Raw genomic sequence first — 19,905 nt, forward strand, 5'->3', positions numbered from 1 at the left:
GGATGTATATAGTATTATTACAAAATGTTTGTTGTTTTTGCAACCAATAGACTATTGGAATATTAACTAAATACCATAGTTACCTCTTAACTGGCGTTCAACTTAACAACTCACCTGTCAGGCTGCCTTTGTCAGGGGCACTACTAACATTAACTTAGAAAATCCTTTATCTTGAGGTTGTTTCTTTTATTCTGTCCACCTTCTGCAGTGGTAGACCGAGTGGGGGATACGTAGACACATCTGTGAAAAGACAAGTACACACTTACAATGGTTTCTCTCTCCTCCAGGACCTGGTCATACTCGCTGAGGGAGGCCAGGAAGATGAGGGAGGTGACGTTTTCAAAACAGTGAATCCACTTCCGACGTTCCGACTTCTGTCCACCCACGTCCACAATCCTGTCAGGGAGCAGGGCAGAGGAAGGAAGGAGGGAACAAAGGAAGGAAGGAAGGAAAAAACATTAAGGTCCTCATAAAGGTCAGGTTTTTATTGCTGTCTGTTCAGTATTGACCTGGAACAATTAAAGGTCAACTGCCTTGCTAAAGAGTCTCCTAACAGTAACTAGCAGGGGAAGAACATGCTCACTAACACCTGCAACAAGGATTCAAACTGGCAACCAGTCAATACCAGCTAATTATGGCCACACACTAGAGAATAATTAAAGAACAAGATTAAGAAGATTTTGGGTCAGATTCGCCCATCCGGACAATCGCGGGGGTGTTCCCGATCCGAGGCCAGTCAGAACAGATTATTGGCCCAAATGATCGTGTTGTGTTAGGGGTTTACAGACATAATGTTAAGGTCACCAACTGGATTGGAGGCATACCGATTTAAATTTATGATTTGAAATCGGGAAGCCTCCAATCAATTAGTTAATTCTCCCATGTTGTTAAAATCTGTACCAGGCATTATGCTCTTCAAATTGACATACATAAGTTATATGCAGGGCAGCAAGTATTTACACTGACATATTTTCTGTTATTTTGGTTCTGTACATTTCTCCCCTGTTCATCCAATATGGACGGAACAACCTCAAACTAAACTTGAAAGTCAGAGCTTTAACCTTTTAGTCATTGTTAAATGTTTCGACACTAGACAATGAAAAATAAATTGGAATGGTTATTTAATGTTGATGTGTTGAAGTTTGTAAATTTTTTAGCTTTGTCTCAACGGCCTGAACTCTCTCATTAGTATTTTCTCTCCAGTATTATTTGGCAACTGTTTCTGTTATTTATTCATTCTGTTGTAAACAATGAAGGTCTGAAAATTTGGTTGTGAACATTCAAATTATTTTTGTATTATTACCAAAAAATAGTCTGTATTTAATTTTGTCATCAAAGAACCACGATTATCCTTTTCCTCAGTTCAGGTTGTTTTATTTCTGGCTACACCTTATGGATTAAGAGTAGGTGTCAGTTCATTTGGGAACACAATGTTCCTCTTAAGTTGAACATTGATCTTTGTCTGCCTAGCTGCACTCACCCCCCTCTGGTCCTGGAAAGAAATGATAACAACTGGTGTTCAAAATAAAACCAGATGCCTCGCCACCTCTCTTCCCAGCAGGGGCTTTGTACGCAAAAAGATATTTGATCCTATCGCATCCAAACAGGCTTGACCAGACAACGCCTCTGCGAGCGTCAATAGTAGCCTATTTTTTTTCACAGTGCAGTGAATAGTGTCGGTATTAGATCTGTGCCTCCTTACCTTAGTGTGATGGTCTTGATGGTGAAGGAATAGTCGTGGATGCCTGTGGTGGGGAATCGAACTCGCAGCACATCCTGTTCTGTGGGGATGTAGTCTGGGGCGGAGATGCGGTCCAGGTTATTCATGTAGCTGAAATAGAGAAGAAGAAAAAGAGAGAGAAAGTTTAACTATGGTGCCAAAAAGTCTGTTTCTGACCTGTGCTAACACATTGCTGTTTACATTCCATACAGACATGTAAAACAAACTGAAGTGACACAAGAAATATGATGAACTAATGATGATAAAAGAAAAACAGTGATTAAAGATAGAAAAAGGGAGTGGATAGAATCCATATGACCCTGTGTACAGATGACGGCTTTATGGCTCGTGCTGATAAAAGCTGTCATTAGCTAATGTTGACTGCCTGTCTCTTATCACGCACACACCATGATGATTGAGCTACTGGGTAAACACAGAAGAGAACAGCAATAGAAAAGGGAGAAAACAGAGGCAGGCTGAACCAAGCCTTTGTTCTGTGACACATCAGATACTTTGAGGGTGAGGCTCTACTATGTTGAATGTATTCAAGTTGATTACAAAGACACAGGTGTGAGGGTAACTCTGTATGATGAATTCTTATGGTTTCAGTTTAAAAGATGAGTTCTCACAGACAGGTGGCTGTTTTCCCTCAAATACTCCTTGATCAACTGGTGGTTTTAACATTGCTGAAAAACAGTACAGTTGGTAAAGAACTAGCCCCCTCCAGTGGTCTCACTGCTAAATACAAAGTAGGAAACTTATTCTAAGCACCACAATGAGAATCAAGTGTGGGGCTGAAATAAAGGCAAAAATTATTTAAACACATTAATAAAGGGATATATTTAAAAATCTGAGAGGGGTCAGAAAAAAATTTTAACAGGGCAAAAAAAATGTGGCTATACCAAGAGAGACATTTCCCATTATTTTAAGATAATGTCTGAAAAGATTTTTTCTTGAGATCACAGAAATTAACGAAAAAGAAAACTGATGTAGGACAAAATAAAAACATGCTTTCACATAATGAGAATATAAAAACACATCACACACACATCGCTTCTCCAGCCCTCCATACTTTTTCATTTAAAAAATTCTACAGGAATAGAAGCTTAAAGGTTCAGTGTGCACATTTTAGTAGCATCTAGTGGTGAGGGTTGCAAATTGCAACCAGGGGCTCACAGTGCATTCACATGCTCCACGGATGGTCCCATTTCCCGAGTTGTGAAGTCGTTCTTCCGACTTCAGTGTATGTTCATGTGCTCTTAAATCGGAATGTGGAATCAACATGGATGCTACTACAAAGATGTGTTGGATTATCAGAGCATATAAATGTTATGTTAGGTTTCTTCAGTCGGTGCCATTGACCAGACACTGACATAGATCTGGAGTTGATCCCCGGGCACTGCACAGCGGCTACCCACTGCTCCCTTGAGGGATGGGTTAAATGCAGAGAATGAATTTTACAACATGTATGTTTATGTGACAATAAAGTACCTTTACCTAACATGCAGACATCTAGTTCACTCTACATGGACAGCAAACTAACCTTTATAACCATGACAAATTATTTGCAGAATATCTTTATGCAATGTCATAATTTTGTTCAGTATACAAAGTTCAGTATTCTTATTTATATTCCATGTACACTTTTTTTCTCTTTGTGCAATAAAGATTTAAGGAGGAAAAAAAGATACTGATTATTCCGACAACATATGAATGCACCATAAGTCACTGCTCACCCCTCCCTTTTCAAGCACGTAGAAGCTACGGTTGCCGACACGCTCTGTCAGCTTTGTGCTACATAATACGTGTCGGCCTCAGTTTGTCCAAATTCCTCATCTTTTCTTACTTCTAATAAACCAGACAACTTCTACTACTAGTACAAGTAACGTAAATTGTTCTTGTTCATATTCGTCTTTGTACATATTCAAAGTAGTGACAAAACGCACTGTGTAGAGTGTTGTTTGACCGTTTGGACTACTGTAGAAACATGGCGACGTCCATGTAAGAGGACCCGCAGTGTATGTAGATAGAAATGGCTCATTCTAAGGTAATAAAAACATAACATTTCATTATGTAAGGTCATTATATTGCATTTCTGTCCAAAGATCCTCCTAAATATTACACAGTGACCCCTTAAAACCTGTCTAGACAGCCATGAGTTTTGGTACAAATAATGCAGTATGTCGCCACACGTTCTCTTTCACAAATTGTAACATTATTACTGCAGTTGTACTTTACTATGGATATAGTATTTAACTTCTGGAACCGTTGTGCTTTGTGGAATTTCAGCCTATTTGGTTTATGCCTGTTTGATATTAGAATGATGTTGCTGTTTGTGTTCAAAGGTCTTATTCTTGTGCTATCAGCCCATGCAGACAACAAAAAAATCTACTTTGATAATAACCTATGGACAAAAAGTAAGGAAATTTGTGTTTGATAGAGTATTTCTTTGTTGTAACAATGATTTTTGGCAATAAATCTTTAGCCTGTTTACGTCCCTTTTAAATGGTGCCCCATTTGTAAGGAATATGTATTTGTGGGATGAGCAGCAGAGCTGAGAATGTGGGTTATGTGCTTGGTAGATTATTCTACCAAAATACTTTGGTAGAATAATTCTACCAAGTACAAATTTCCTTACTTTTTGTGCGTAGTATTGTGCGTAGTATATTATAATTTTCAAGCAAATATATGAAATATTGCTGGTTCCAGCTTCTCAAATGTAAGAATTTGCTGCTTTTCTTTGTCTTATATGATGGTAAAATAAATATCCTTTTGTTTTGAACTTTTGGCCAGACAAAACAACCAATTTAAAGACACTAACATGGGCTATGGGCAGTTTTCATTAGGATTTTTTCAAATTTCTTTGACATTTCATAGATTGAATGATTAATAGAAAAAAATGAAATGAAATAAAAAAATATTTAATCCATAATGAAAATGAACGTTAGTTGCATAATAATTAGTAACATAATGCATAATGCATGCATAATAATATACTCTTTGAAACCACTAAAACTGTTTAAAATTGTTTAATCTCAATCGTCTCTTAAGTAAAACATAATGTGCTTTAAAGTGTGCAGTAAATACATATAGACTTTTTGCTCAAGTAAATCTTAGTATTTTTTTCATTTAATTTTAAGATGCTGTGATTCCCTTTATTGCAAAACGCCGTCTTTCATAGATTCCTGTGTTGTGATAACAGTTGACAACTTGCTATGACAGTGTTTAGCATGTGATACCCTCTGATTCCCAGCCCTGACTCGGGGTGTGTTACAGTGTAGAGAGCATCAGCTTCCACTGCATTACAGCTACTCACTATTCTGTGGAGTCCAGGAGCTGGTACTCGCAGCGACGGCTATAACAGACCCGGATGCCCGAGTCTGCCCAGAGGCGGCGGATTGCGTCAACGTAGCCCCTCTCCAGCTGGTTGATCTGCACTGTGTTCACATCCTGCAGCCACTTGGAGTAGATCTGAAAGATAGCGAGAGACTCAGTGTGTTAGAAGATTTTGTGCTGTACTGAAACTTGAGTGTTTAATAAGTCTATTAATCTTTCATGGCAATACTGCCTGCTTCTAGACTACAACATGACTACAGTGAGTGGACTTGCCCTGATGCCCGGCCAAGGTCTGTTTGTGAGTGAATGCGTTCATGTGTAACTTGGCGCATCCGTGTGTGTTTATGCTGGTGGAGGTACGCATGCGTGCAAGTCTACCTCGTTCTCTGGGTTGGAGTAGGGGATGTTGAGTGTGGTCATGGCTCCTGTCATGGCCTTCATGGCTGTGAAGATGTTCTGGAAGATGCATTTGGAGAAGGACTTCCTCTCCTCTTCTGAGAAGCCTCGTCCGTGGATGATCCTCATCTGACGAATGAAGGTGGTTTTTCCGCTCTCCCCAGTACCTGAAGGCAACAAATGGGGTAAATAATAATTAATAAAAAGTATTGTATAAAGTACAATTACGAGTACGGGCAGCTCAGAAGTTAGTACTGCTGCCTCAATGCATTAACGTCCTTGGTTTATCATGTTTTACCTGTGTCTTCATGGGTTTATTTCCTCCCAATGTCCAAACCCATGCAGGTAGAGTGATCTGAAAACTCTAAAATGCCCGTATGTGTGAATGTGTTTGTCATAACAACCTTAACTGTGGTTGATGGAAAAAGTGGTTTATGAAACAAATAGATAAAGACGATTTAAAACGGTTCCAGTTTTTCTAGCGCTAAATAGTCTGAAATTCGAACTAAATTCTGCTCATAGCGATGAACCCGCAGAGAAGTGTCTATCCCCTCATCTCTGCAGACCGCTTTAGCATATTTCAGCTCACTGTTTTTGTTTTAAGGCCCAAAACTTTACAGTTTTGGTTCAGTCTCACCACTCTCATTAACATTCTTTCCAGCAGCAGCAGACGGCTGTGACAAACACAATGTACGCTATCTGCCCAGCACCAAAAAACAGACAAAGTTAGTGACTAGCTGGTGAACATAGCACTTAACATCTAAAGAGCCAGATGTTTCCCTCAGGAGTTGGTGGAGACCAAAAACAGAGCTCAAAGTAAGTAATTATTGGACTTAAGCCTGCTTGCCAGAAACTACTCCAAATAAATGTTATTGTTGCTCTGTGTCTGCTGGATGTGTAAATAAAGAAACTTTAAAAAAAAAAATATGTTCACCATTTCAACTTCATAAGGCCAATGTTGTGTTTACAGCTATCCCACTGCCCCAGGTGGCCAAATAAAATCAATAAAGCAGCTTTAAGGTAGATAAATAACCCCTAATACAAAAAAAGTGATCTAGAGGGCATTGAGTCTACCTGTATATCTCAGCTGGAAGAAAGATTTGACTCAAGTTGACTTAAGTGGAAATTCATTAATAACAATGACAAGCCATCGTTGTTGTTCGTTTCCTGCTATGACGAGCCAAAATTGGCTTGAATGGCTCTGAGAATGGAAATAGTGTTACCTATGTTCAGTTCAAAAAGTTTTAAATAAAAATACAAAATGTAGGACTAATGTTTTAGAAAACATGTGTAAAACACTGCCACTGTGAGTTATGGACGGCATTGAGCTAAAAGCTAAAGAGCTAAAACCCCCAGAAGAAAAAACAGTAAATTACAACAGAGTAGGTCACTGACTGACACTGTCGATCCGCATGTTTCTCTAATCGATTTGCTCTTCACTGTTCCTTTTACAGCCTCAGAGATTAAAGTCAAAATCAAAGGAAGTACCTGTGTTTGACATAAAAAGAAAGACTTGATTTATTTTCTTTGATAGCCTCATTTTAATACAAGTGGTTTGTATCCTCACACATGTAGGCAGGCCGGCAGAGTGACCTCAAGTCATGATTTAGTCACGTTATCTGGTAGGCTATATCATTAAGTCGGTGGTAGTGTCAAAGGAAACTGCTGAATGTTTTATTGACAGTCCTGTTCCCGTACACTAACATTTGTTTTCTGACATTCTACAGAGAGGACGTACGAGTGGCCAATAATTCAATATTATTGTTTACTGTCACTCCATATCATTGCAGGGTTTCCCCCAGGAAATTGTTTAGCACAAGAGGTAAGCCCCTGTGGTGTATAACATATGTGCATTTGCTCGTTCCTCATGCATCTTGTCTTGTTTATTTAGTTTAGATTGCTGATAAAGGACTAAACAAAAGACACACTCATTAAATACGTGGGAAATAATGGCGCTGCTCTATTTCACAATATTGTTTCAAGAATGTATTAGTTTTTACAATGTAGGTGGTGATGGTAATTATTTTGGGCGAGGTTGCCCACCTTTTACAATAAAACAATAAAACAGCAGGAAAGGAGCTGCACAACTGTCATCTTAAGATGCTGTGGTACACAGTACTGTTGAAAAAAACAGTCAGTCAAAACAAAATAAATCCACACTTTGATAATTGATTAATGATTATATTAAATTATCAGTAAAATAAATATTTACTGGTTTCAGTTTTTAAAATGTGCAAATTTCCTACTTTTCTGTGTTTTATTTTATCGATAATTTATTATCTTTGGGTTTAGGACTTTTGGTCAGACAAAAAGTAATTTTAAAAATAATCAACACAATAAAACGTTTTAACATATGATTTTGAATACTTTCATTCCATATCAACATTGAGAAACTGCACTGATAATTATTAGGGCATAAATGTTGTCCATATTGCTCTCATATAACATCTCATTATAAAACCCTGTGTTGTAAAATGATAAATAAATATACCCTCTAAACTATATGGGAATATTTGTTTTATAGTATCAACCAATTCAATTTAGTGATGCATTCTTCTGTACCTCCTGTGTTCATGACTTTGTAGTCAGTAACCAGCCAATTATTTTCTCAATGAATATTTCTCAATGAAGAGTATCTAGCTGCAGTCGCTTCCAGTGCAGGCTCCACTCTCAGGTCGGCTCCACTGTCAGGACAGGAAACGCAAAAATTATAAAATAAAATTGTGTTGACACTTCTATTTTGTCATTAATTTATATTTAATTGATTAGACAACATTGTAACGTAAAAACGATTAATTCCTTAAATGTAGTATATATATATATTGATTTGAGCTTTTTCTGTCCACATAGCACGTAACGTGAGTATCTATGCCAGTGTAGCAACAACTGTATATGGATTTAATAATTCTACTAGTAATAGTATCTTTATTCATGCACTGTGAAAATAGGACATAAATGTCCATGCAGCCTAGAGACATCAATTCACAGAATAACATCAATTTAAGGTCATTGATTGAACACTGGGAGTTTAAGCCTCTCTTCCCCTTTTTTTCAAAAAACACACACACATACACACACACTTCTCATTCATAATTTCCATTTTAAGAATAATATACTATGGCATTTGACTGCAATCAGCAGAATTTAATATAAAAAACTGACAGCTTTGGGAACTGGACAATATAGCTAGTGGACTACAAAACAGTAAAATCTGTAAAAATGAACACACATGCAACACAACCTGTATACCTGTATGGATAATTCTGTAAATATCCTAAATAGGCCTAGACACTTAAATTAAAACACTAAAAATGAAGGCCTGGGGTTGGGAGCTGCAGCGGAATGGGCGTCACAACGGGGAGCTGGCAAGGGAACCAATGAACACGGCTGGACTAAACACAACATCGGAGAGGAGGCCAATTTGACGTCCTGGAATACAGTACTGAGGTGACTTACAGCGACTCCGACCAGGACCCTGACTCTGACAACAACAAAAACATGGCGGGTTCAGGAGAGGTGTGTCAGCATTATGTTCCTTTAATCCTACTTTACCACCCATTAAAATTCTCTCTCTCTGTCTGGCAGTTGGTGGCAAAGCAAAATCAGGTCATCAGGTCTAAAGTCATCAAACCAGCTGTGAAGCACACCTGTAGGTTTCTGGGCTGCGTGTCTCCCTGTAGTTTTCACATACAAAGCCAATCCCATCTTGGACCATTCTTAACATACTCACATCACGTCACATGCTTTACATAGTTTTCTGACTTGGCTGCAGGCCACCAAACAGACCAAGCTGATTTAATTTGTATGCAGGGTGTTTCTTATTGTCTTCTCATATTTAATTGCCATCCACCGTCAGTTTAAATCATTGTATTTTATATAGCCTATAGTTAGCAATCATTAACGTAGGCTACGAACAGCTGTGTGTGCAGTCACTGACCCAGCAGGAGGATTTTAATTTCCTTTCTCTCCTTCTTCTTCTGCTGCTTGAGGATCCTCTTGATCTCTTTGTCCACAGCAATGGTCTTCTTCTCCTCCTCGGACAGACAGCACAGACAGGTGCGGCGGCACCACGGCCAGGAGCCCGCCATGGCGAAAACCTCTGAAATGAAACTATTAAAAATCAGCTGTAATGCGCCGATAAAGACCGAGAATGAACTCCTTGTCCATTTGATGGCCATTAGTTGTTTTACTTTCTACATGACTCATTATACCTGTAAAGACTTGTTCTAACACACCTGTGGTCCTCCGGAACTCTTAGGCTACTGTAGCTGGAAACAATCACTAGCTGTTTAAATGGCTTTTCACACTTTTTACAGTAACATTAGCCTATAAAGTTAATGCATACAGCGTTTTAAACTTTTAAGTTACAGACACAAAACAATAAAGCTCCTCACCTCCAGTCAGACTGTCACACTCCCTGAGAACGAGCAGGTACAGGCTTTGATTGCTTTTCGCGGTCCATTCCCCACCGTGTCCCCCGTCCACACCTGCAGCTAACAGCTACTGTCGCTAAAGCGTCATTAGCCTCTCTCTCTCTCTCTCTCTCTCTCTCTCTCTCTCTCTCTCTCTCTCTCTCTCTCTCTCTCTCTCTCTCTCTCTCTCTCACGAAACGTCCTGCAGCTCGGGAGAGTCCCCCCGCGCCTACGGAGGAATGTGCAGCCGCTGTGGTCCGTTTAAAACTATCTGTGACAGGAATGCGCTCATGGCGACGCAGCCGCAAAGTGAGCGGCAAACAACCGCAGCAGCGCCGGAAGTCACACCGTTGTGCCCATTTAATAAAAGCATGAGGTTGCTATTTCACATTTTTCTTGGACAATTACACATAAAAGAACAATTTAGGTGATGAGTTTTAGTAATGCTGCTGGGTTTTACTGAAAATGGAATATAGTTAAAAGCATCTCAAAGACGGAGTTGTAAAATAGGTTAGACCAGGGATGGTTGTAACATATGAGTTGGTTGGTAAGTCATAGTAGTGACCATAAAAATAAAATTTAACAAAATGTGGAAATGTGCACCAACTATTATTATTAGTGTGTGTGTGTGTGTGTGTGTGGCTTGTCTTTCATGGCAGACATGGCACTCCTGGAGTGAGGGCCTCATGGGACCACACACAGAAGCCTACAGGTCTTACACTAATATTTAAACATAATAATTAAACAATTAAACGTTACTGTGTGTGTCAGACACATAGCCTACTGAAATTAAAAGAAAACATGTAAATACAACTAAACACTAAATTGTTGTTACAACTAACCCAAAATCTTGTTGTTACAACCAACCCAAATTTTTGTAGCCATAGCTCACCTTACAGTTTATGGTGCGTTCACAGACGTGCCTGTATAGTCGCATGAGTTTAATCGCTGGACTACATGTGTGAGTGTTCCCATACAACGTGAGTATACACAGCATGGTTTACAACAGCTGAAAAAAAAAGAGTATTTTAGCTGTGATTTAATTGCAGTAAATGGATAAAAAATGATGCCAAAATAACTAGGCTACATCATGATGCCGATTCGTTAAACATATGATTTTAAGTTTTGTCAGCTCCATCCACTAAATAACAAGCAAACAACCTTTAAAAAGCTTGTTTTCTAATGGATGTTTGCATCAATCAGGGCTATGTTATGCTAACTTGTTTAATAGTGAAGTACAACAATAGCTGTATCACAAAGCAACTAAGTGGCAGCAGACAGGTTGAGATCCGCTAGTGAAGACAAATCAACTTACTAACCTCAAAATTTACAAATAAAAAGATAATTTAATAAAATAATTAACACTGAGCTCCTCCTGCCTGCGGGCTCAGAGCAGAATCTGGTGCACAATGCTACTGACAGAGTTTTTGATTTGGTGTTCTTATTAAAATATTTTGTTGGCCTACTGTGCATATAACACTCATAGCCTACACTTGTACTGTGTATGTCAATGTTTATTTTGCAACAACTTCCAGTCTGTTTTCAGCCACCACAGTCAATTTTAACTCCCGTATTACATTCAATAACAGTCCCAGCTCATTATAGGTCCATGCAAAAAAAAGCTTGTGTGGTTCTTTGCCTGCATTACTTTAATTAATCTTCTGTAACTATGGAATAGACCATCTGCTTCATTTTAAGCCTGCACGCTCATCCAGTACGTAAACGGCCACTGGATGTGCGTTTTCAGTCGATTTAATGTAGACAGAGATCAACTAAAACGCAGCTAAAACACTGGTGGGGACTGAGATCATATTTGTTTTAAAACTCAGTTTTTAAAGAACAACGGACTAGCCTACCACACAGTCTGTAGTGTGGATGGGTTCTAAGTAGCCTATCTGTCAGTCGGCGGTAGGTAGGCCTATTGTCCCTCCACTCTGCCTCGTCCACTCCACACAACAGTCGGAAAAGTTTCACTTACTGAAGCAAATTAAGCGTGCATGTTCACGTCATTCGCGTCGCTCATTCGCATTACCTGGCAGGAAGAATTCGCATTTATTTGCCTCTTTGCATTGACTTGGTATGTAATCCCGAAACGCTAGCTTTGCGTGGGCGCACTGACAACTAGCATTTAAGATATCTTGATAGATAGACACACATTAAACATGATTTAAGTTCAGTGAGTTTAACTGCAAAGCAGGCAATGCTATAATAAGTTTTAAAATAACTTTTTACCTTCTAAAATTGGCTTTGCCTGTCACAGGGGGCTACTTTTCCCCATGTGGAATAAGGACTAAACTCAACAGAGTTCCTGAGTTCCTGAGAAATTTTACAACTGACCCCTGTTACAACCATCTCTGTGTCCCCTATATCCTCATTAATTATGTTTGATATTATTCTCTTCTTCTTTTCTCCAGTACAACTCTGGCTAACAGATTAAGTTTTTACATGCAAAACACATGATCAATTTGTAAAATATGAGGCATGTCCTTAAATCTTAATCTTATTTTAAATCTTATTCTTAAACATAATTTGCCTTTACTATTAGGCTAGTTATTTTTAACAGCTGTAAAAAATCAATGATTGCATTGTGACCAAAGGTGCAACACGCGTAGGTTGACTCCATACTGGTTATAGTTCAGAAGTAGACAGTATGTTATTCTTTGTTGATACTGAACTCTCCTCTGGCACAATGTTCAAAAGTAAACAAGCTGGTCACGAGTTTTACAGATGGATTCATGGATGACATGAATATGACAGAATAGCTACGCAATGCTGATTGACAGCAAATTAATAGCCCACGTCTATGGCTGAATGTTTCATGCTGTCTTTGATGTTTGACACTGACATGAAAACACCAGTATGATACTATGCTCCCCGCGACCCGACCCCGGATAAGCGGATGAAGATGGATGGATGGATGGATGCTATGCTGACACTGTATCATTCAGATTTATTTATTATTTAAACTTTCAACCATATAGTTACTTAGTTATTTGGGGGCTTATTTCTGACACCGATGATGGACTGACTAAAGTACAAATCATGTTTCATGGAAGAATCATCGAAACCCTTTAGCCTACATGTGGTCCATTCTACAGGATATAAAGTCTAACTAATGGCAGATGCTACCTGCTACCTATTTATTTATTTGTGTTGCTGGTGTTGTTGTTTTTTTTGCATTCTGTATCTGTTATTCTATTGCTGCATGTGTTTGTGTTTCAACTAAAACGTTTCTCATGGTCAGAAAGCAACATTATTTTGAAAAACTTCTACCGGAAGTTAATATTCTTTCATTCAGCTGGATTTGACAGCAGCATGAATGAGTGGGCTGCGCTGCGGATAAAGTTTCGGCTGAGGCTTCCCTGCTTATGTTTCAGCTAAACTGGAGTGAAATCACGGCCCGCAGGAGTTTTACTGAATTGTTATTTACTACATGCTGAAAGATACAATTTTACATTCCATCAGGAATCTTCACAGACATCCACCAGGTTATGTTTTTTCCTTGGTGTACATTTGGAAACTTTACTAGTTAATCTTAACTAAAAATATTAAACTTTCATCTGGTTATAAAAAATATAACAGCTATGTAAAACACAAACAGCTAAATTATACACTCATTACATTTGTAATAAAATATACTAAGTGATCCAATAAAACACAAGCTCATTGCTGACAAACACATGCCTGTAGGAATCATACAAGTATAAAGGATGGAAAGAGTGATCCCCTTGCAAGTGTTTTCCTAGCTGAGATGACATGTACAACAGGCATTTTGTCTGTCCTCCTCTGCTGCTATTCTGATGTCAATCTTTTGTCTCAGCCACCCGAACCGGTTGGTCCAGGCTTTCAGGTCTCAGATATTGAGATCACTTGATCCACTGCCATGGAAACAAGTGAGGTGAAAGAGCAAGAGAGGTGTGCATGGAGGGGTCTTGTTCGTGTTATAGGCCTATAAGTGTATAAAGTTATAGATCTACTACATGTATATTTCATGACACTTGGTTAACTTTGTTTTACAGAGGTGTTAATCCTGTAAAAAAACAAAAACAAAACACGGCCCTTTGAGATGGGCCTACTTGTGATATGTTTTGTGGCTTAATGACAATTTATTGTTGAGGATACTTTTGTATTTAATTCACATAGAAAGTTTGTTTACATGAATAATATATATAATATTGAAATGAACTAAGTAAGCACTGGGGAATCCTGCACAGCAAGACGGTGTGTACTGACACTAACAGGATTGTATCTTTTTAATGTTTTCAGTTACAGGAAGGTTAGATATCTGAAGACATCAGAAGTGAGTCTCCAAGAATGATACAACACATTGTCTAATTAGGTCTGCTCTGTAGGTCTTGAATCATCTTGTGGATGAATCCTCATAGGCAGCCACAGTAGCAGAGAGATCAGCAGGAAGGAGAGCGGGGGGGGAGATGAGACTTTGTCCCCTGTTGCTGGCTGCTGTGGGAAACAGAGGATGATCAATGATTAATCTGACAACAGCCGTCATCAGACGCTGACATGAGGGAGACGATGGAGACTCTGCAGTCTGTTTCCTATCATGTTAACCTCACTTCTAAGAACAAATTGACTTATGCAAACTGTCGTTAAGCAAGAGTAATCACTGAAACTCAATTGTTAAAACAAGATTTTAAAGCATGATTGTTTTGGGGGAGTACACTAACTAAGAACGCAACAAAATCTTTCAAGACATTTGCTCATGCATGTCAGAGGTAGAGATGAAGTGTCCAGCTTATGCCAGTGGTTCACATCCTTGTTGGCTTGTGTCCTCTTTAAATAAAGAGGTGAGCCCTCAGGTTCCGTCTGCATATGAATTGTGAGCAGTTCCACCAAAGAGTGAGTAAGTAAGTAAAGTAAAACTTTATTTGTATAGCACCTTTTTAACAAAGTTTTCAAAGTGCTGTACAATATGAAGCAGAAACATAAAAATTCAAGGTTCACAAGAGAAAAACATTTAAAAGTTTGCACGTGCACACACACACATACAAACGCAGTACACATACGACCAAAGAAAGCATTCCGCAACCAGACACTGAGCAAAATGGAGTTATCATAAAGCTAACTTAAGATAGTGGGGTTTTTAAATGTTTTTTGAAACAGACTTAGCTGATCTAATGAGGGAGGAAGATTGTTCCAGAGCCTGGGTGCTAGGACAGTGACTGCCTGCTCAAGAAAAAAAAGGTGGAGTTCTCTCCTGCTCTGTTTTTCATTTAGCAACCCCTCACATTCATCTTGTTGGTAGTCTCCCACCTCTCAGGTTAGGAACCACGGCTGTACAACAGTTTTCTTACAGTCATTTGTAGACATGCAAATGAAGATTGCAATTTATTTTACATTCCATTACAAAGACTTAAACATAATGTGAGGATGTTCTTCATGAAGATCACTTTTTATTAAACTTGGAAAAGTGCACAGACACATGAACATGTGGATTAAAAGGAAAAAACAAAACAGACTAAATTAAACAGGAAAAATACATAAACACTAGGTATAAAACAGGCCCATTCATAAAAGCTAAGTGTTTGTTGAATGATGAGTCATTTTCTGTGGGCTTGTGGCATGAGTTGCAGCCCGAGTTAAATCCGGCTGAGATGTGTGCAGGTCTAGTTGTTTTGTCATGAGTCATCACTGAAGATCTTCCTGATCATACCAAACATACCCAACCACGGTTTTGTTGTTTGTTGTGACACACTGATTCTTTTAGGTTAAATTACGTGGGCCTGTGTGTTTTGAGGTACAGCAGTTTAGCCTTGAAAACTGCGAGAAACTACCAGCCAATTATTTAAGTTGAATTATTGAAATGTTTTAGGGTGAATGGATTTAATTATAAAGCCATATCCCATAAACTAACTTCAAAAAATGTCTGTGAATTGAGCCTCAATGCATTGATATTGATTTGGATGTTTCTTCTCCTTATATTTTTCCAGATATGATAGCAAGATGTAAATGTTCCGTACTTGTATTGCACCTTTCTAGTCTTTTCGACCACTCAAAGCACTTTTACACTACATCTGCATTCACCATTCATACACTGAGCCTAAGTGCTCAAACGGAAACTAACATTCACACACACATTCATACACTGGCGGAATAGCCGCCAGGGGCAATTCAGGGTTCAGTATCTTGCCCAAGTACACTTCGACACGCAACCAGGGGGAGCCAGGGATTGAACCGCCGACCTTTCGATTAACAGCTCTACCTCCTGAGCCACAGCCACCCCAAGGTTCGAGGTTCTGATACAGGTCAAAAGTGCCTGTTTTTATGCAAGGCAAAAAAACCTTTTTACTAAATTATGTGTTTTATTGAATCTCACTCTTGTAACTACATCTCATGTCCACAAGATGTCACTTGGCTCAACAATATTGCCACAATACTGCCACCTCAGTACACTCCAAAGTATTAAGAAACCCAGTGACATTGTTGTAATTCTACTGTTAAAACTGGGATGATGCTGGTGGTGAACACCTGAGGAGCATTTTGCCTTTGCTTCTGTCACAATCACCATTATCACCATTGGAGTGACTGAAAACACTGACAGGATGAATAATAAGGCATTAAGTCATCAGCCTAGGAGCCTACAATGCTACAAGAATTTCTCTTCGGGCTTGGCTGAATTTATCAGTGGAAAGTACAATTGCTAACAAGTATTTTCATCTCTGCATTCACAGTTAACAACTCTCTACTGCAGCGGTGGAAAATAAATATCATCACTATCCAGTACTGTACATAAGAGCAGTTTTGAGGTACTTGTGTTTTACTGGATTATTTCAAATTTGTGCTGCTTTATATTTTTTCCTCATTATATTTGAGAGCAAAACATTGTACTTTTTACTCCTATATATTCACTTGACAACTAATTACTAGTTACTATGACAATTAGGATTTTATACACATGATGTGATGTTGCAAATTAAACTCCTCAACATTGTATAAAGTAGTTAAAATTAGCTTCACGCCTAACATTAAAATGCTGCTTTATATTAATTAACATAAATTATAATCCAGTGAACAGTGGCAGCTACAGGATTTTAGAAATAGGGTGGCCACGGCGGGGCTGTACAGGACCCCAATGGTCCTGATGGGAATTGTTATTTAAAATAGGCTACTTTAGTGTTCCCTCTGATTCAGAGAGAAAGACTGAGGTTTTGTGTTGCAGGCTTGACTTGTTGTGTGATCGACAACCTCTGGTTGTGACCACAACAAGAAGGGGCACATCCTCAGCTTTGGCTGGCTCAGGCGCAAGTCTGTGTCATTACAGCTAACTAGTTAATTAGGAGAGCTAGTTAACCGAGGTCTCTAACCGACTGCTGCCTAGGCTGATTGAGACAGACTATAGCTGTGATCATGACTGTAGCCATGGGATGACATAGCTTTGGCCGGTGCTGTCTCTGTGATTGTGGCTGTGGCCATGGCGGTGCTTTGGTTGTTATGATTATGGCTGTCAACCACCACAGCCAAGCTGAGCAGCTGCAGCTATGGTAAGAGCCAGTGGCTGCATACTGTTAGAGCTCTGCCTTTTGACAGGAGTAATGAGCAATAAATGCATGTGATATTAAGTCTTGTATAATTTCTCTTTTCTGTAGTATCTGCAGAGCCTTAGCCGAAACTGGCAGTGTATTATAACTGGACTGGACCAAATGCTCCTATGCATCAGGGTGATCAGATGACTCTTCAAGAGCTTCATAAAGCTGAGTGTGAGGGGGGAAACCTATTTTGGTTTATGTGCACATGTCACATAATTGTTCACTGAATCTTTATTTTTGTCCCAGCTTTGACATATTAATACAAATATTACGACTTAAAAAACCCAAAGTTTCTGCCCTGCCAACTCTGTTGGCTTGGTTTATGCCAATAATATAATATGTATATTGATATAACATTGTATATAATGATATAATACTCAAATGCATTTCACATGTGATTTCAACATGTTTTCACATGTTAAATATCAGTTTTCATGTGCAAAACAACAAGTACATGCTGTCACATTTGCGCATATGTAATGTGTACATAAGTACACATTACTGTTAATACTTGTGTACTTTTAATTGTTTTTACTTTTAAGTACAATTTAGAATGCAGGACTTTTACTTGTGGTAGGCTACTTAAGTAAATAGTCTGAATAATTCTTCCACTACTGCTCTACCCTATGAAGATAAAAACAATGGATTATTTCTTTTCACAGATTTAACACAAATTATTACTCGCTAAAGCTTAACCACTACCACAACAACAAGATATTCTACTGCCTGCTACACAAATGACTTGTGGAAAGTAACTAAGAACATTTACTCAAGTCATGCAAATAGTGAGGTACATCAGTATTTCTATTCTTCTGTATTATACTTATACTCCATTTCATTTCAGGGAGAAATATTGTTACAATATATGATGCACTGTAAGAGGTTAAACTTTTAACAAATCACTGATAATGACCATTTAAAATGATAAAAAAGTATAACCCTCTAAAATGAATAAAAATAATTTATCTGTGCACAGTAAGGTCCCAGACCTAAAAGAAATCCACTGTCCAACAGTGATTTCTTGACTATAGTACTTTTAACCCCAAAGCTTTGCCGATTCACACAGCGGCCCCAGGCCTGACCTGCTGACACGTCTGTCACGCACACCCCGTTTGGTAGCGAGAATCATTACACTTGAACAGCCTACTCACCAGAAAGAGAGTGTTGCCAGCCACCAGGTTCTTATGGATCACAGCGGTGAGCGAGCCTCAGACACTCAGGTGTCAGGCCCTCAACGTCTCACCAGTATTTCTGAGGGGAGGTTTGAAGTCCCAGAGTCCCAGACTCTGACCGTACGGTTTTCACCACCCAGCTCTGAGTGTCAAAGTCCTCTCACGCGTGTGAACCTGCCGACAACGCCAAAATTTGAGCTTTTCAAATAAATAGCTCAGGCAAACTTTTATTCAAGTCTTCTGCAGAAGGACTCACAGCAACACACATACAGGTGCTGGTCATATAATTAGAATATCATCAAAAAGTTGATTTATTTCAGTAATTCCATTCAAAAAGTGAAACTTGGATATTATATTCATTCATTACAAACAGACTGATATATTTCAAATGTTTATTTCATTTAATTGTGATGATTAAAACTGACAACTAATGAAAATCCCAAATTCAGTATCTACAAAAATTAGAATATTACTTAAGACCAATACAAAAAAAGGATTTTTAGAAATGTTGGCCAACTGAAAAGTATGAACATGAAAAGTATGAGCATGTACAGCACTCAATACTTAGTTGGGGCTCCTTTTGCCTGAATTACTGCAGCAATTTGGCGTGGCATGGAGTCGATCAGTCTGTGGCACTGCTCAGGTGTTATGAGAGCCCAGGTTGCTCTGATAGTGGCCTTCAGCTCTTCTGCATTGTTCGGTCTGGCGTATTGCATCTTCCTCTTCACAATACCACATAGATTTTCTATAGGGTTAAGGTCAGGCGAGTTTGCTGGCCAATTAAGAACAGGGATACCATGGTCCTTAAACCAGGCACTGGTAGCTTTGGCACTGTGTGCAGGCGCCAAGTCCTGTTGGAAAATGAAATCTGCATCTCCATAAAGTTGGTCAGCAGCAGGAAGCATGAAGTGCTCTAAAACTTCCTGGTAGACGGCTGCGTTGACCTTGGACCTCAGAAAACACAGTGGACCAACACCAGCAGATGACATGGCACCCAAACCATCACTGACTGTGGAAACTTTACACTGGACTTCAAGCAACGTGGATTCTGTGCCTCTCCGCTCTTCCTCCAGGTTCTGGGACCTTGATTTCCAAAGGAAATGCAAAATTTACTTTCATCAGAGAACATAACTTTGGACCGCTCAGCAGCAGTCTAGTCCTTTTTGTCTTTAGTCCAGGCGAGACGCTTCTGACGCTGTGTCTTGTTCAAGAGTGGCTTGACACAAGGAATGCGACAGCTGAAACCCATGTCTTGCATACATCTGTGCATGGTGGTTCTTGAAGCACTGACTCCAGCTGCAGTCCACTCTTTGTGAATCTCCCCC

General features: G+C 39.0%; 2 protein-coding genes across 6 annotated transcripts in view; one reads left to right on the forward strand and one right to left on the reverse strand.

The window, feature by feature from the left end:
* LOC123970332 (phosphoinositide 3-kinase regulatory subunit 6) overlaps positions 1-19,905 on the forward strand; it is an 83,634-nt gene that overhangs the window by 17,730 nt on the left and 45,999 nt on the right. The window lies entirely within an intron of this gene.
* Positions 111-10,019, reverse strand: LOC123970333 (guanine nucleotide-binding protein subunit alpha-11-like). 4 transcript variants are annotated; one of them, XM_046048332.1, is made up of 6 exons: positions 9,847-10,019; positions 9,390-9,562; positions 5,435-5,619; positions 5,037-5,191; positions 1,703-1,831; positions 111-396 (listed from the first exon to the last, which is right to left on the reverse strand). In XM_046048332.1, exons 2-6 carry the CDS (start codon positions 9,538-9,540, stop codon positions 150-152), a joined length of 867 nt encoding a protein of 288 aa, XP_045904288.1. In that variant the 5' UTR covers positions 9,541-9,562; positions 9,847-10,019; the 3' UTR covers positions 111-149. The 4 variants fall into 4 exon arrangements, with proteins under 4 accessions (XP_045904288.1, XP_045904286.1, XP_045904289.1 ...); XM_046048330.1 differs by having other exon boundaries at positions 9,390-9,551; positions 9,847-10,018; XM_046048333.1 differs by lacking the exon at positions 9,847-10,019 and adding an exon at positions 9,664-9,720 and having other exon boundaries at positions 9,390-9,551.

This window comes from Micropterus dolomieu, linkage group LG04, assembly GCF_021292245.1.
Source record: "Micropterus dolomieu isolate WLL.071019.BEF.003 ecotype Adirondacks linkage group LG04, ASM2129224v1, whole genome shotgun sequence".
NCBI lineage: Eukaryota > Metazoa > Chordata > Actinopteri > Centrarchiformes > Centrarchidae > Micropterus > Micropterus dolomieu.

Coding starts and splice junctions, on each gene's coding strand:
- LOC123970333 (XM_046048332.1), bottom strand. CDS start 9,540: ATGGCGGGCTCCTGGCCGTGGTGCCGCCGCACCTGTCTGTGCTGTCTG. Junction 5,620..9,389: donor AATTAAAATCCTCCTGCTGG/GTCAGTGACTGC, acceptor TGTTGCCTTCAG/GTACTGGGGAGAGCGGAAAA. Junction 5,192..5,434: donor ACTCCAACCCAGAGAACGAG/GTAGACTTGCAC, acceptor GCTATCTTTCAG/ATCTACTCCAAGTGGCTGCA.